Genomic DNA, 18792 nt, shown 5'->3' with positions numbered 1-18792 from the left:
ATTCTCTACCTCTTTCATATACACATCAGTTAAAGTTTTACGGTTATACTCCAATACTTCGTCCATGGCTAGATTCTCACTGAAACTTCACGAGGATGTAAACTCTTAATTCCTTTTTAAGAAATTACACATCAATGCAGATAGTTTTCAACAGACGAGCAAGTTTTGGAAATTCTTAAGTCATTGAAGTGTTGCCAATGATAAACTATTTACAACATCGCTGCTTATTTTGGCACTCAGTTTTTATCTACACCTTACAAACACAACAGGGTTACTGTAGAAATGACTTACACACGCATGTGCATATACGGCATACGATCGATAGGTCAGCTTCAGTACCAGGGCGTGTATAACGTAACGATCGGGATCGGGGCTGGGAAGATCCGGAATTAATAATGCATCCCTACCCACTTGTAGGACTGTATCAGGTAGAGCGATAAGTATGTCGCTGAGATAGGGTTTGGTTGTGTGATGAATTAACGCAGATGATAATCCAATTGTTTACATGTGGTATACATTACCTGTATATGGACAACAGGTGGCATTCTCCCGAGGACTGGTCCCGAATTCCCTATAGTCTTAAAGGAGTTATAACGACAGGTGGCAGTTATCAATGGATAAATGGAAGCAAAATATCTATGTCCATCATTTACCTGTCACCGTAGTCTCCGTCTTTATAACATACAGTATACATTTGGAGTTGAACACATATAAAACTGATAAAGTATAACAAAAGTTTTTAAGACACTAAAACCCAATTTTTAGAGCCTGGTGGTGACTTTTTTGCTAACCTTACTGACACATTGAATACACAGACAAAAATATTGGTGCGTGATTGTGTCTGATTAGACTTAACTGTATACTATAATTCTCTACTTTGAATACCTATATTTAACTGGGAAAGACTATACTTTACTGTGACTGACAATACTTTACTGTGACTGACAATACTTTACTGTGACTGACAATACTTTACTGTGACTGACAATACTGAGCTGTGACTGACAATACTTTACTGTGACTTACAATACTGAACTGTGACTGACAATACTTTACTGTGACTGACAATACTGAACTGTGACTGACAATACTTTACTGTGACTGACAATACTTTACTGTGACTGACAATACTTTACTGTGACTGACAATACTTTACTGTAAATGACAATACTTAACTGTGACTGACAATACTTTACTGTGACTGACAATACTTTTCTGTAACTGACAATTCTTTACTGTGACTGACAATACTTTACTGTGACTGACAATACTGAATTGTGACTGACAATACTTTACTGTGACTGACAATACTTTTCAGTAACTGACAATTCTTTACTGTGACTGACAATATTTACTGTGACTGACAATACTTAACTGTGACTGACAATACTTTACTGTGACTGACAATACTTTTCTGTAACTGACAATTCTTTACTGTGACTGACAATACTTTACTGTGAATTGTGACTGACAATACTTTACTGTGACTGACAATACTTTACTGTGACTGACATTACGTTTCTGTAACTGACAATACTTTACTGTGACTGACAATACTTAACTGTGACTGACAATACTTTACTGTGACTGACAATACTTTACTGTGACTGACAATACTTTTCTGTATCTGACAATACTGAATTGTGACTGACAATACTTTACTGTGACTGACAATACTTTACTGTGACTGACAATACTTTTCTGTAACTGACAATTCTTTACTGTGACTGACAATACTTTACTGTGACTGACAATACTTTACTGTGACTGACAATACTTTACTGTGACTGACTATACTGAATTGTGACTGACAATACTGAATTGTGACTGACAATACTTTACTGTGACTGACAATACTTTACTGTGACTGACAATACTTTTCTGTAGCTGACAATTCTTTACTGTGACTGACAATACTTTACTGTGACTGACAATACTTTACTGTGACTGATAATACTGAACTGTGACTGACAATACTGAACTGTGACTGACAATACTTTACTGTGACTGACAATACTTTACTGTGGATGATAATGTTTGTTTATACTTGACAATTGATGACGTTGCTTGACCACTGATGACTTTACTTGACTGTTGGTTAAGATATCTGACCTTTAGTGTTTTACTTGACCATGGTTGACTATATTTGACCGTTGGTGACCATACTTGACCATGATTGAGTAAACTTGGCCGTTGGTAACTGTACTTGGCCCTTGGTTACTATCCTTGACCGTTGGTGTCTATTCTTGACCGTTGGCCACTAAACTTGACCTTTGGTGACCATACTTGACCATGATTGAGTAAACTTGGCCGTTGGTAACTGTACTTTGCCCTTGGTTACTATCCTTGACCGTTGGTGTCTATTCTTGACCGTTGGCCACTAAACTTGACCTTTGGTGACCATACTTGACCATGATTGTGTATACTTGGCCGTTGGTAACTGTACTTGGCCCTTGGTTACTATCCTTGACCGTTGGTGACTATTTTTGTCCGTTGGCAACTAAACTTGACCTTTGGTGACTATACTTGGCCATGATTGAGTGTATTTGGCAGTTGGTAACTTTATTTGGCCCGTAGTTACTATACTTGTCGTTTGGTGACATACATGACCGCTGGTGGCTATAAATAAGGACAGGTAACCATATGTCAATGCATGAACCTGTATACCAAGTCTGTCTTACAGAAGAGCCAAAAATTATCGCTGTTAAGGTTACGTTAATCTAACCTCCGTTGGTTTTATAGAACTACTTAGCAATTAACTACGCATTGAAAAGTCATGTTATGGCGTTTATGGTAGTTATAAATCACAGATCTTTGAAAGCAAACATCATACTCCTCTCTAGTGTGATATATGATACTGTAATTTAAAAGGCTTTATTAATGCTATGACAAGGCAGTTCAAATTTTATATTTATATACCCTTCTCATGTCGCTGTCGTATACCGCTAAATATCTGCTTAAAAATGGATTTAAACTTAAACTCCCGGTCAAGATGAACAATCATTTTAATGGCGAGTCGACCACCATAATGACGTCATAACGACCACGTGATTAGTATCACTTATCGTAAATTACACTTCTTGTTGGCTGGTTTATAAAAGAAATAAAAAGTATTAAGAATTATTTTTAGATTATTCACGACATCAATGTAATATAGATAATGCACACGGCGAGTAAGAAATGTTCCACTTTTCCTTTTCTTTAATTATCTAACTTAATTTCTCATTGTTTTAACTGCTGTAATGCGTGTTGTCTTTTACTATAAAACTTGCTTACTTGCTTTTACAATTTGCAATAAGACAATGGAATTGATTCATAAAAATACAGTTCTTTTGAGAATTACTTGTAGAAAAAATAATAAATATTCTATTAAACTAGCATTATCTTCACGCACAATTTAATATGACTGCCATGATGTGTGTGTATGTTGTATGTGTGTGAAAGAGATATGTTCAATGTTACTTTATAAAATGAACATAGAGACGCGTAGCAAATACGATGCTTTGACTAGTGTCCTTTACATCACCTTAAGTTGTAATAAACACATAATGCATTATGGATCGATCTCTCTATCTATCTCCACCTTTCACGAATGATGCTATTTAAACAGAAAGGTATGTTTTACAGCTAATGAAAATCTTTTCATATGTATAAATCACATTGTACGATAGTACCGACATTATGGCCATAATCCTTATAATTGCCATTAGTTTTGAGCATGTTTCTGTAATATCTGAGTTAAGATTGTATCTTATTTATAAGTCAACATCGAAATATTGGTTCTAATCTAAAAAAAAGAGGGGACTTTTCAATGAAAATTCAAAATATTGACATACTGTGTCCCCTGTGTTGACAAAATATTGAAAGACTGTGTCCCCTCCGTTGACAAAATATTGACAGACTGTTAGTGTCCCCCCGTTGACAAAATATTGACAGACTGTTAGTGTCCCCCCGTTGACAAAATATTGAGGGACTGTTAGTGTCCCCACCGTTGACAAAATATTGACAGACTGTTAGTGTCCCCACCGTTGACAAAATATTGAGGGACTGTTAGTGTCCCCACCGTTGACAAAATATTGACAGACTGTTAGTTTCCCTCGGTGACAATATATTGAGGGGTTAGCGTCCCCTCCATTGACAAAATATTGACATACTGTTAGTGTCCCACCATTGACAAAATATTGAGGGACTGTTAGTGTCCCCACCGTTGACAAAATGTTGAGGGACTGTTAGTGTCCCCACCGTTGACAAAATATTGACAGATTGTTAGTGTCCCCACCGTTGACAAAATGTTGACAGACTGTTAGTGTCCCCACCGTTGACAAAATGTTGACAGATTGTTAGTGTCCCCACCGTTGACAAAATGTTGACAGACTGTTAGTGTCCCCACCGTTGACAAAATATTGAGGGACTGTTAGTGTCCCCACCGTTGACAAAATATTGACAGACTGTTAGTTTCCCCCGGTGACAAAATATTGAGGGGTTAGTGTCCCCTCCATTGACAAATATATTGACATACTGTTAGTTTCCCCCGGTGACAAAATATTGAGGGGTTAGCGTCCCGTCCATTGACAAATATATTGACATACTGTTAGTGTCCCCCACCGTTGACAAAATATTGAGGGACTGTTAGTTTCCCCCGGTGACAAAATATTGAGGGGTTAGCGTCCCCTCCATTGACAAATATATTGACAGACTGTTAGTTTCCCCCGGTGACAAAATATTGAGGGACTGTTAGTGTCCCCACCGTTGACAAAATATTGACAGACTGTTAGTTTCCCCCGGTGACAAAATATTGAGGGGTTAGCGTCCCGTCCATTGACAAATATATTGACAGACTGTTAGTGTCCCCACCGTTGACAAAATATTGACAGACTGTTAGTTTCCCCCGGTGACAAAATATTGAGGGGTTAGCGTCCCCTCCATTGACAAAATATTGACATACTGTTAGTGTCCCACCATTGACAAAATATTGAGGGACTGTTAGTGTCCCCACCGTTGACAAAATATTGACAGACTGTTAGTTTCCCCCGGTGACAAAATATTGAGGGGTTAGCGTCCCCTCCATTGACAAATATATTGACATACTGTTAGTGTAAATGACATACACTGATTTAAATGTGTACTACAGCAGTTAACAATATACACAGGGCTGAGTACACAGCCTCTAATTTCCTTAGATATCTTATAACATACAAGGTGAACTCAGTATCTTTCTGCTTTATTTGGCATCTGGATGACATAACTGAAACAGCAACATGTCACACATCGGAAAGTCTGTACATGAAATACCAAACCTGAAAGGCAGAACTGCTGTTACATGTCGTACCTTGTGCCATCTGCTCTTTATAATGGACTTTCGGTATCGCTCCCGTCACGTGAGTCACACATAGCGCATTTGTAGTGTTATTAGTCTCAAACTTCAGAGTTCCTGTTTTAGATATCGAAGATGCCGTTTGAAATTTCCACTTTCCCAAGAGCACATTTCTAGTTTGGTCACATTTGCCTTTCTTCAGGTAATAATTTGTGGGGTCAATAAACAAACAATCATTTTCAAATTTAAATTCACCTTTTTTTGAAAATGTAAACGAGTTTTCAGGTATGATTCTATATCTAAAACATGCATATGTCATCCCTATGAAATTATCATCTAGGACAGCAAGACAGGCAGAAGTTTTATAATTGGTTATCTCCCCATAGAAAACGGCGTCGATAGGGGGCACCTTCTGCTCCGGGATAATGTTCTTGAGGTACCAACTGAATGACTTACAATTCAAAGTCTTTATAAAGTCTTTTCGTAGCGTTATAGAATTATTGTCCAATTTTGGAAATATCTTATTTTGTCCAGCAGTTACTCTGTAGAAGACATCTTTATAATCATCTAGCCATATTTCCGCTACCCTCATAAGATTTTTCAGTATGACGGTATGTCGATCACCACCAAAACTGTAGCTTTGTACTCCTAGTTTAAAAAGATGTCCGACTTTGGAGCATGGCACTGTCAAAACTCTTCCGGCACACAACCAGTTTTTAAAGGAAAGATCAAAGTGTTCCCCTCCCCAGATATCCAGCCCTTCGTCGAAGCCCCCTATTTTGAAAAAGTGATCCCTTCGTACGACAATTGCGTTTCCCACAAGAACTGGGGTAACAAACGCTTCCATTTTAGACTTCAATGCTTGTTCAACGAATCCCGGAACCTCGAACCACGCATATCTGCAAAAGTCCAAAACAACAGAGAAAAAAATACCATTATGAAAGCAGAATTTCGATTATCGCTCAAATTCGATGAAACGAGGGCAAAATCATCGTCGGACGTCGGGGCAAAACATCAACAAAAGAAAGACTCATACAGAAGCTCCTAAAAAGAGAATAAGACAAGACGTTCCGGAAGAGTCAGCGTCTTCTGTTTCTCTGTGAATCTAAGTGAAATCAAGGTTTACAACAAACGAGGAAATCGGATAACAAAACAACATAAGTTAAAATAAGATACAAAATAAACGGGAAATAAAAACCAGATAAAATTTGTAAATGACGATAATATAAATCTAACAGAGTAACACATCGGTAGTTTGTGTTCAAGCGTTGGAAGAACACTTTCCATCACTCCTTTCAATAATTTTTTCTCTACTAGTTACATAAATTGCCTTTCCTTCGTCACTAAGGCATCGGCTTTTGGACTTTTGCCATCATATTCAAACACCAGAAGGCAATCACATTGTCCATTGCTTCATAATAAACAAATGAATTCAGACCTAATTGAAGCTTTAAAAGTGAGAAGGTAACTAATATCTTATTAATTGAATGTCCAATAGTTCTTTTGAAATAGTTACTGATTTACCCGATGTAGTACTCGTATGAAGAAGACTGAAGTTCAACTAAAGACAACAGCTCGACAGTACGGAACTTTCACGTTAACCTATCATACTGTACACCTAGGTGGTTCGAAAAATGATACAAGTTGCAGACGAATATTCCAAAATAAAAAGTTTTTATCCATCAGAAGAGACCTCTCAAGCTAAAGCATTCCAAAAGGAAACGTTAGGTTTGTCATTTTTCTTTTGATCTACCAGGCAACAGATCGACAGAATCTCTTACTTGACAAGCACGATTCGCCCTGCGAACTAAACACCGACCGAGTGTAACATTATATAAGCTGATACTGGCAGTTTTGTATAAGTATGCACCTACCTCAGGTCCCAGCCGAAACCTCCACGAGAGCGAAGACCGCTGTCTTCGTAACTGTAATATTCCATTGTTTTGCCTTTTATGATATCGATATCTGGTTGTACAATTGCAGTCGGTTCCTCCTGAAGCGCATGTAAAAGTGGCTCCAACCAGCGCGTGTTACACTCCATGTGTGCATCAAAGAACACCAACACGTCACCACTGGCATTCCGAGCTCCGGCCATCCTTGACCTGACCAGTCCTGCCCTGTGACGGTTCCTTATCACTCTGGCTTTGGGTACCAGGGATAGATACATGTCCAGATCGTCCTTAAGGTACGTCATAGTGCTGGCGTCGTCCACGAGTATCACTTCCTTGAGGATTTCCTCGGGGGACCTATCTATAACGCTGTGGACAGTCCGGAGCAAAGTAGACAGAGCCTCGTTGTGGAAGATGGTTACAACAGATACAGTGATTGAGGTGTCAAACGAAAATTTTGTATATTGACATTCCGGATTTCTGTTATCGGGGACTGGACGTCGGACAGACAATGTATCCCCAAGAGATACATTATACCGGAAGTTGCTTGTGTCCACCGCGCCACGATGGCGAGCTAGGATGGTTTGGAGAGTTTGATCCAGTTTTGCCGTGTATTTTTTGTCTTGAATAACGCCTAACCTAGAAAAAAAATGAACAAAACCGATTATTTACTTGAACTTGATAACAGAGGTATTGGCAAATCCTCATATCAATATATCACTATATGACTATGTTAAGACAATTCGTCCCACAGGAAACTGGAATTGGTACTTTTTCAAGAACTTGCTAGGAAATATCACATTTCATCGACATCCAATTTTACACAAACATTTCTTTTTACACCCACCCATCCCCAATTTTTTCATTTGAAATTTCCAAAAAAAGGGATAAATGTTTTCCTTTCACTAAACAAAAAATACACACAGAATTTTAGAAAATCCTCTTTTGTCACCGTCTGGTTCATTCCAGTGGCGGAGGAAGCGAAGGAGGGGTGGGGGAGGCAGGAGGGGGCTTGCCCCCTCACTTTTTGACAACTTCCTACGTCACTGAGATGGTCAACTGTCGGCCATTTATTGTACTTTGATGTGCACGTCAAATTTTGCGACTCACTTTAAAAATAATTGATATTTGCATATTTTCAGCGTTGTTACAAAATTCATTAGAATTATCTAAGAATTTCATAAATAACTTTACCTTGTTAACGATATTACCATGTGATCAAGAACAAGAAGGAGAGAAGAAGAGGAAATCTCAAACCTAATTATAACTAGTTCATACGATGTTGGATGCTAATATCCATCCGGGATCTTTTTGGATTTACCTCTTGTTCTGTATTTGAATCTATAATATGCATTTGTACAATAAATGATATTAACTTTATCATTAGTCTATGTATATATCGCTATAAACATTTAGTATAGGCTTTTGTGAATTAGAGCCAGAATTAGGCTCTAAAATATCGTTATACATTCGTAGATTACATGATGGTGACGTCTCTATGGACACACTAGATATAGGGCCGAGATGATTTTTCTGCAATATATGCCAAAAATATCGATCATGTGACGAAAAGAATCTCACATCGGTTCCTATTTCATGATTTGTATTCCTTCTTCTCGATAACATGAAAATTGCTCATTTCATAAATCACAAAAAAAAAAAAAAATGGAAACTTACGAAAGCTTCTATACACACATAACTAACACGAAAAAGGGCGACACAGAAACTCTCATGAATATATTGTATAAACCATGATTTTGTACAATTAATAAATGAGAGAAACAGTGCTATTTTTAGAAAGGCGAGAAGGTCAATCTTGGGTCGATTTTACAGGGATTTTACATGTTAAAAACAATGGCTGTCAACACAGACATGTACCTTACTTCCCTGATGCGTTTCAGGGTGGTAATGTCTCGCTGGTCATCCTCAAGTCTGCGGGGGGAGTTGGGCAGCGATATCAAAATGATCCACGTCTGTCCGACAATAAACAGAACTATTGCGGGTAGGAATCCACACCGCCTTGCACGGCCCGACTTCGCCATCGTGTCACGTACCTGCGCACGTGGAATCGTGTACATGAGGTGTGACCGTATACACAAATCGCTTTGTGACCCGCCGAGGACACGAGCAAATGCTCTTTATAAGGAAGTAAATGGGACCCTGCATTAAAAAAAATCGTTCACTTTTTTCTTCACTTTATTTTGACAATTCTATTTAAAAGTGAGAATACAAATACAGCCCTAGAGTTTTCTCTAACGGAACAAATATCAAATATCTAATGTATCGGAATATTAGAAAATAACTTCGAAAAAATAAAGAGGCCGAGTGGGCTTGTGTCGTTATCCTGTGTATTGAAGTAATCATCACAAATTGCCAGAACCATAAACAATATTCTCTGTTTTCCTTGGGAACAGAGTTGTTGAAAAGCAAAACAAAAGTAAGTGAAATATTTCAGATATATGTAATCATGCGAATATGTTACGATGGTTGCTTATGAAGTTTCCTGACAATCGGACAAATGTAGGTCGAGTGCATACTATACTATACAATGCTATGCTATGCTATTTTATTCCATGCTATATTATACTATACTATACTTAAGCTGACAATACATTACAGAGACAACCTATACTTAAATTTAACCCTAGAAGGCCGGGACATGAATTTATGCAAGAATTCACGATTGTGATTAAGTAGACTTTATTTCATGACAATCACATAAAAATTGATCTGTCGGTAAATCAAACATGTCGTTTAAAAAAGTCCACTTACAGCAACAGTGATTTTGATTTTATCCCCAGAAGGTCATGCTCGGCGATTGTTGTTCAATAGATCTGGTTGAGATGTTGGTTCCCGTCGTTGTATGATCTTTACTAGTCCTATGTATGTTGGATATATCCCATCTATACTCTTATAGTTCTTATACTGTTTGTGTGGATGATAGGTGAACCAATCAACCCAACATACGGCTCCCACGAAATTGAAGAAAAAATTCTGAAATACTCTCTGAGAAATAATCATGATTATCTTGATTTGTCAGTATCCAAGATGGCCATTTTTTGCACAAAAATATCCAAAGATAACCTAGATATGAAATGTGATCCGGTTTAAAATGTTTAGCCACCAGTAAGTAAAATGGAAAAGTTACATGTGGAATTTGGGAAATTTCCATTTACTACTTGTCAAGAAACAGCGATAATAACCTTCATCTGTCAAAATCCAAGATGGCAATCTGTCAGCCATTTCATTTTTCTGATCAGTCTTCAAAATTAAAAGGGAACAGCTAAGCACTAAGTAAATCCTACATATTCAAATTTGAGAAATATTCTTTAAATACTTCTCAAGAGTGATACGGTAAAAGCCCCAATTGACAAATGACAGTTCCTTTCACAAAACAGCGATAACTCCATGTATTTTAAATATTAGCAAAGGGCTGGTAACAGACGTTCAGATGACGGACGGACGGACACAGGGCGATTAACAGTCTACCATCAGACGATGGTCCAAAGTCCACAGAGCGAGGACGTGGAAAATCTATTTTTGGCAAGTGATCTCGGTAATCTTCCAGACTGGTCAGGACGTGAACTCGTGCACGAATTGATTGGTTATAAATACAAGTTTTTGGTTATTTTCGAAAGAATCCGATATGAAAATAATTTAGTCATATGAAATAGATGACTGTGACTTACTCAATTAGTTTTCGCCACTCTTTAAATACATTAAACCTATCTGAGAACAAAACATCTACATACTTATCTATGTTCACTCTGATGTTGGGGTTCGAAGAACTGAAACAATCAAAATATTTATTTTGCTTCCCCCTCCTAACTTTGACACCCAAAATATGTTTTGAAACACATATTACATGCAGTGTACCTTAAAGTATCTTTTCATAAACAGCAGGAGGTGTAAATGTGAGGTCCCAGACTGGTCCGAATCAGCATCCATCCGTTTTTGAGAACTTTGACCTGTATGCTTTTCCTCTACATACTTGTGCCTAATCCCGATTGTTTGATGACAATAAAAATGTTTAAATCAATCAATCAATCAATCAATCTACGTTTTTTTGATAAATCAATCCTTTGGACCGTTCAGAAGTGATCAATTTCAAATAGTTGAAAAGGGCCAAATAACATTGTATCTTACATTGACATTTAACCCTTGCGTAGCTACAAACCCGTAGTGTTCAAGAGGAAGACTTCGTTGACCTTTGACATGACCTAGGATATCATGCCTAATGTTTTTTAAGGAAGAGGAATACCTTTTTACAGGAAATGCTTCTTGCAAAACTTTGTTGTAACCCGTTGAATATAAACTTTGAGAGCAATCGTTAAGGAAAAAATGAGAGGACAGATGGACGCTATAACATAGCAGTAGGTCACATGACCTCAGCGAAAGTTATTAAAAAAACACTTTAGTTTTATGCCTTTGGAACTTATTGAATATGAAAATATAACAAAACCACACTCGTGCATTTCACATGTTGCATACATTTGTGATTTTCATGCAAGTTTATACATAAAAGCCCAATTTTGGTAGAGCGCTCCGGAGTTCGAACTACTATTGCATTCTACAGCTTGCACCATCTGTTCTCTAAAATGGACGTTGGGTACGACAGCTGTCACGTGTCTCACACAAAGCATATGAACTCCAGCCATTACCTCGAATTTCAGATTTCCCGATAACGTGGCAGGATTATCGGTTTGGAACAACCACCTTCCGGCTAGTAAACCTGGTTTTCCATCACATGCGTCTACTTTCAGAAACAGGTTCTGGCTATCGACAAAGATACATTTATCGTTGTATTTGAATTCACCGTTCTTTGTAAAAGTAAACGAATTAAAAGGCAGAATTCTATACTTAAAACAATCAAAAGTGATGCCTATGAAATTGTCATCCAAGACCGTAAAGCATGCCGATGTCTTGACATTGGTTATCTCCCCATAGAAAGCGGCGTCAGTAGGGGGCACCTTCTGTTCCGGAAGGACCGTCTTAAGGTACCATCGAAATGGTTTACAGTTCAAAGACTTAATGAAATCCTTTTGTTTTTTCAGGGATTTCAGGTCCAGCACTGGGAAATTAGCATTCCGTCCACCGCTTACTTTGTAGAAAATATCTTTATACTCGTCCATCCATATTTCCGCTACTCTCATCAGGTTCTTTCGAATAATCATGAAGCGGTCTCCTTCGAAACTGTAACTATGGCCCTCCTTGAAAAGATGTCCGACTTTGGAGCATGGAACAGTCAACACTCTCCCTGCACACATCCAGTTTTTAAAGGACAAGTCGAAGTGTTCCCCTCCCCATATATCCAGCCCCTCGTCAAAGCCACCAATCTTAAGAAAGTGATCACTCCGTACAGCAATGGCGTTTCCCACGAGGACGGGAGTTATGAAGGGAGTAGTCTTTGATGTTATGCCCAACTCCAAGTATTCTGGCATCATAAACCAAGAGTACCTGTGATAGTATAAGGAAAATGACAAGTTTGATATACAGTTGTTAAACAAAACATTTCATACACTTGTTTAAAAACAAAAAAGGTCTTCTAATATTGATATTAGGGTAAGTTACGCGTTTGAATATCTGCCAGTTTCCTTCCTTCGATTCTAATACGTATGAATACGTTCGGAGAATAACTTTGGTGGATCTCTTACCTTAGATCCCAGCCGAATCCCCCACGGAACCTTGGTCCTCTGTTGTAGGCGTAATATTCCATCGTCTTAGCGGCTATCACGTCAACCACAGGCTGTAAGATAGCTGTCGGTTCCTCCTGGAGCGTGTATAGAAGTGGCTCCAACCAGCGCGTGTTACACTCCATGTGTGCATCAAAGAATACCAACACGTCACCACTGGCATTCCGAGCTCCGGTCATCCTTGATCTGACCAGTCCGTCCCTGTGACGGTTCCTTATCACTCTGGCTTTGGGTACCAAGGATAGATACATGTCCAGATCGTTCTTAAGGTACGTCATAGTGCTGGCGTCGTCCACGAGTATCACTTCCTTGAGGATTTTCTCGGGGGACCTATCTATAACGCTATGGACAGTCCGGAGCAAAGTAGACAGAGCCTCGTTGTGGAAGATCACTACAACAGACACCGTAAGTAGGGTATCTATGGTATAAGTGATGCGTTGACATTCGGCATGCCTAGTATCAGGAACTGGACGCCGGATGGATAAAGTGTCTCCAGCGGAGATATTGTACGGGAAATGTTTGATGTCGTCTGAGTTCCGGTGACGGGTAAGGATGCTTTGCAGAGTTTGGTCCAGTTTTGACGTGTATATTTCCTCCTCAGTGACGTCTCGTCTGAAACGTTTAAATACAACCTATTGAAAGTTTTCATGTTATACGAAGGTTTTGATTATTGGTGAAATGGTTTGATTTTCCTTTCCGTAACTTGGTTATTTTGGTTAAAACAGTAGTATCGCCACGCGTAAGAATACACATACATTAATGCAGTAAAAGTAGTCCCAGAACAAGTTACTCCGCGTGTCAATTGTACTACATACGCAACAGAACGCAACGTTGTCATAAACTATTTAAAAACAGATATATCCAGAACAAATTTGTACAAAACATTAAATCTGTAACTGCCTCACCTTCAACCAGGGGGTTCGGCGTATTTAGTATGAATCTTGCATAATTTGGTCTACACGTGCAGCATTGCAGCGAGTATCCACTTCGAAAGCACGTGGTAAGTGATGAATAAGACATCCACGATTTAAAAAAAAACTTCTGAATAGCAATCTGGTGCACACCGTTACTTGGTGTAAGACCATTGAAGATACAGTTTTCTGTATCAAAATGCGTCCAATTCTTTAAATAACTGGAATTACACGCTATGTTTAGAATGTATGTGACAAGATATGAAAGAATTGACATTCTACATCTGAAACAGAATACTGTCGTTACCAGATAATCTGAAGAATCTAGGAGGTTTTACTCACTTGTCCCTGAAACATATTTATACGAATAAACCAAATTAGGCACAATGGTGTTCTCTGTTACTGCCCTTTTCCACTATACCCAGGTGACACTTTGACACATGTTTAACTCTGTTACTGCCCTTTTCCACTATACCCAGGTGACACTTGGACACATGTTTAACTCTGTTACTGCCCTTTTCCACTATACCCAGGTGACACTTGGACACATGTTTAACTCTGTTACTGCCCTTTTCCATTATACCTAGTTGACACTTGGACACGTGTTTAACTCTGTTACTGCCCTTTTCCACTACACCCAGGTGACACTTGGACATATGTTAAACTCTGTTAATTCCCTTTTCCATTATACCTAGTTGACACTTGGACACGTGTTTAACTCTGTTACTGTCCTTTCCCACTATACCCAGGTGACACTTGGACACGTGTTTAACTCTCTTACTGTCCTTTTCCACTATACCCAGGTGACACTTGGACACGTGTTTAACTCTGTTACTGCCCTTTTCCATTATACCTAGTTGACACTTGGACACGTGTTTAACTCTTTTACTGCCCTTTTCCACTACACCCAGGTGACACTTGGACATATGTTAAACTCTGTTACTGCCCTTTTCCATTATACCTAGTTGACACTTGGACACGTGTTTAACTCTGTTACTGCCCTTTTCCACTACACCCAGGTGACACTTGGACATATGTTAAACTCTGTTAATTCCCTTTTCCATTATACCTAGTTGACACTTGGACACGTGTTTAACTCTGTTACTGTCCTTTCCCACTATACCCAGGTGACACTTGGACACGTGTTTAACTCTCTTACTGTCCTTTCCCACTATATCCAGGTGACACTTGGACACGTGTTTAACTCTCTTACTGTCCTTTCCCACTATACCCAGGTGACACTTGGACACGTGTTTAACTCTCTTACTGTCCTTTCCCACTATACCCAGGTGACACTTGGACACGTGTTTAACTCTCTTACTGTCCTTTTCCACTATACCCAGGTGACTCTTTGATACGTGTTTAACTCTGTTAATGTCTCCCTCCAATTATAGACAAAGAGGGATAATCTTGGATTTTTTTCAACTAGTTTCAAGCTCCATCCGTTGGGTTAGGTTCTAGGAAGTCTCGTGAGGCGAACAATGTGGGATCTGTGCTAAATCTACCTCAGACAATTGTAAGATACATTCATAGACATATAATTTGTTTCATAATTCCTTTCACCATTTACAATGATAATCTGTACCGCAGAGTGTGGAAGTCCAGGTCTAAATATGTAAACACATCAGGTAAGACTTACTTATATGTCATTTCACTATGTCTCTGTGCCAGAGCTGCGTTTTCCATCGCTATCTGACGGAAGGATTGTGGAAGGGACATAAGGATGATCCAGGTCTGCCCTAGAATGAACAGGAGAAGAACAGCCAGGAGTCTCCGGAACCCACATTTTGCTCGCGCTGACCTCGCCATTGTGTGTCACGTGTCATAGTAAACTACACACGCACGTCAAACAGACACAGGCGGTCGAGAACCTGGATATGTGATCCTTTGATAATGATTGGGGCCGTGCCCTGCAAAGTATTAGTTTGAATGGACGGTTAATAACGTAGCCGTAATTACGACGAAGAGAATTGTTTTTGATTATAAGAATTTAGTTCTGAGTGACAACACTAGTATACATTTATATATATTTTTTTATTTTTCATTCGCCATTTCTTGATGAGAACATCGGACATTTTCGCTTTCGGAAAACTACGTCAAGAGTATTTCTCTTCCGAATCTGTATCGCACACTGTTGAAGTTGATGCTGATGTATGAACAGTACAAACTTGGTGAATGTCCAGGACCCTATTACAACTCCGAACATATTGCATGATGTTGTAACAGCAGTTTCCATGTTAGAAATATGAAGTATATCAGTGTGTTTACAGTCAAGTGTGTAATAAAATTTCAGTGTTTTATACTCCAGTGTGTTTAAACTCCGATGTATTTATAATATTTAAACCGCAACGTTTTTACAATCCAAAGTGTTTAAACTGCTAAGTGTTTACAAACAAAAGTGTTTAAACTCAGACGTGTTTACAAACAAAAGTGTTTAAACTGCGACGTGTTAGCAATCCAAAGTGTTTAAACTGCGACGTGTTTACAATCCAAAGTGTTTAAACTGCTAAGTGTTTACAAACAAAAGTGTTTAAACTCAGACGTGTTTACAAACAAAAGTGTTTAAATTGCGACGTGTTAGCAATCCAAAGTGTTTAAACTGCGACGTGTTTACAATCCAAAGTGTTTAAACTGCGACTTGTTTACAAACCAAAGTGTTTAAACTGCGACTTGTTTACAAACCAAAGTGTTTAAACTCCAACATATTTACAATCCAAAGTGTTTAAACTGCGACGTGTTAGCAATTCAGTGTTTAAACTGCGACGTGTTTACAATCCAAAGTGCTTAAAATGCTAAGTGTTTGCACACCAAAGTGTTTAAACTCCGACGTATCTGGCGTATTAATAATCCAAAGTGTTTAAACTGCGACGAATTTACAATCCAAAGTGTTTAAACTCCGACGTATTTACAATCTTAAGTGTTTAAACTCCGACGTATTTACAATCCAAAGTGATTAAACTGAGGGGTGTTTACAATCAAAAATGTTTAACTCCGACGTGTTCATAACCCGCTGGGGTATGGCAAATCAAATGTTTCTTCACTGAAGAAAACTCACTACTCTAGTGAGCGTGTGGATTTTGATCTTATGTGTAATGTTCATCTACTTTCATAATCAAATAGCGATGAAAATTATTCGAATTTGCCAAACTTACTTAAGTGCCGTACGCTCCACCGAGCTGAATTGAAGTTCTTTTTATCCTTAGCGAGACTTCTGGTTTATTTGTGTTTAAGTTTGAACTACGGGCAAAATTTTGTGCGTTGAAACTAGTAAACTAAAAACAGAATTTAAAACAAAATGAATAGATAAATTAATAAACAAACAAATCAATATGCTTTTGTATGCTGATTCCAATATCCATAGTAATCCTCTTTTCTGATTTTTACTCGACGCGTTTTCTTTATTTTACAAATAACCATATTCGTTAATCCTGGTATATGTGTGACTGCCATGAAACCTGCTTTCCTGATTTTTGCTCGACACGTTTTGCTTTATTTTACAAATAACCATATTCGTTACTCTTGATCCACGTGTGTTTGACATGAAAAATATGCTTTATCAGAATGTTCAGCTTTCTAAGTCGACGGACGAACGGTAACAACCATACTTTTCTTCATAAAGCCGATTAACTCTCGTAAACGATTTGATTTCTGGTTTACAGGTTTTCAGTAAACAAACCTCTCCTACACAATGGACTAGTTTATGTATCCAAATTTGAATCAATAGGCTACAATATGTAAAACTAAGCTGATTTTGCAGTTAAATGTAAGTTAGGTTTACTGAATTCTGTGGTACCACTGTTGCTGAACACTGGCGTTAGAGTTATCTCTCTTTGTCTCAAATTTATTATCAATAGTTAAAAGCAGTCCAGGTTTGTTTTGTGGGGGTGTTGGGGTGGGTAAGGAAAGGGGTGTTGGGAAAAGGAGGGGGGGGGAGGGGGGGGAGAGAAGTTGCACGTGTTCATGCAATTCCATAACATATCGCGGTGGAGCAGTTCTACAGACATAAAATGTGATGATTATTTTTTTTTAAGTTTTTTATTTAAACATATTTTATTGTCAAGAAAACAAGCAAACGTGTTAGGCACAAGTTATTACAACATTATTTTAGCCCTCTCAACAAATTATAACAAACAAACATTATGACAAATGATTTATTATTATTTCCAAAATCAAAATATAGAGGTGGCTGGTACTGATTAGAAGACATGTTGTGTTTAAAGATTTTTCACGAAGAGTTGAAGGTAAAAATGAGGCGTTTGAACTGGAAAGTCTATAGTTATGAATTAAGAAATCGAAGTGGTTTCGTAATGGGTATCGAGTAATTTGACCAACAGCATGCGGCATGATAGAGTTAAGAAAATCTGGAGTTAACTTGTTTTTTTTCATTTTATATAAACGGAGTTTACGCTGTTTCCTCCTTTCAGAAAGTGGTTCTAATCTAGTTTCAACATATAAAGATTCACTGCTTGCGAAAGATGGCACTCCTGTGATTATATGGATGGCTTCACTTTGGGGTTTTTCTAATAAAGTTGATTCATATACAGTAAAGCCAGCCCATCCTTCACAAGTGTATTCAAGGACTGGTAGTATAAAACACTTACATATTTTAAGTAGTGTGTCACGCTCGAGTGTATATCTAAGTTTACGTAAGACAATAACTTTATTCCTTACTGATTTATATATACCTTCAATGTGGTAATTCCATTTACCTTTAGAATTGAGCGTAATCCTAAGTATTTGTGGCTTACACCAAAGTTTAGAAATTCATTATCAAATTGTAACCCCAGATTTTCTGTTATGTTGTAAGCATTTGAAATAAAAAGTACATCAGTTTTGCTAGGATTAAAATCTACTGACCATTTTTGTCCCATTTATTTTAAAGATTCAAGGTCTCGGTTCAATGAAATTTCGATCTCTTGACAAGATGATTAAATGGACATCAGTGAAGTATCGTCTGCAAAAAGACGATAATCTGAATGCAAAAC

The 18792-nt window shown here is 38.1% G+C and overlaps 2 protein-coding genes across 2 annotated transcripts; both read right to left on the bottom strand.

Annotated features, from left to right (window-relative positions):
- Window positions 1-5261: 5261 nt before the first annotated feature.
- LOC132543857 (inactive polypeptide N-acetylgalactosaminyltransferase-like protein 5) lies at window positions 5262-9245 on the bottom strand. Its single transcript, XM_060207373.1, has 3 exons — window positions 9082-9245; window positions 7189-7842; window positions 5262-6213 (listed from the first exon to the last, which is right to left on the bottom strand). Exons 1-3 carry the CDS (start codon window positions 9243-9245, stop codon window positions 5262-5264), a joined length of 1770 nt encoding a protein of 589 aa, XP_060063356.1.
- A 2460-nt stretch (window positions 9246-11705) lies between these two features.
- Window positions 11706-15616, bottom strand: LOC132543847 (inactive polypeptide N-acetylgalactosaminyltransferase-like protein 5). The gene is made up of 3 exons (XM_060207363.1): window positions 15447-15616; window positions 12858-13508; window positions 11706-12660 (listed from the first exon to the last, which is right to left on the bottom strand). The coding sequence occupies exons 1-3, from the start codon at window positions 15614-15616 to the stop codon at window positions 11706-11708; spliced, it is 1776 nt and encodes a 591-aa protein (XP_060063346.1).
- Between the last annotated feature and the right edge of the window lie 3176 nt (window positions 15617-18792).

The sequence above is a fragment of the Ylistrum balloti genome, unplaced genomic scaffold (genome assembly GCF_031769215.1).
Source record: "Ylistrum balloti isolate Yb309-2 unplaced genomic scaffold, AGI_CSIRO_Ybal_v1 Utg369772, whole genome shotgun sequence".
NCBI classification, from domain to species: domain Eukaryota; kingdom Metazoa; phylum Mollusca; class Bivalvia; order Pectinida; family Pectinidae; genus Ylistrum; species Ylistrum balloti.
The sequence above is the reverse complement of the archived record's forward strand: the minus strand, read 5'-3'. Positions and strand labels throughout refer to the sequence as shown.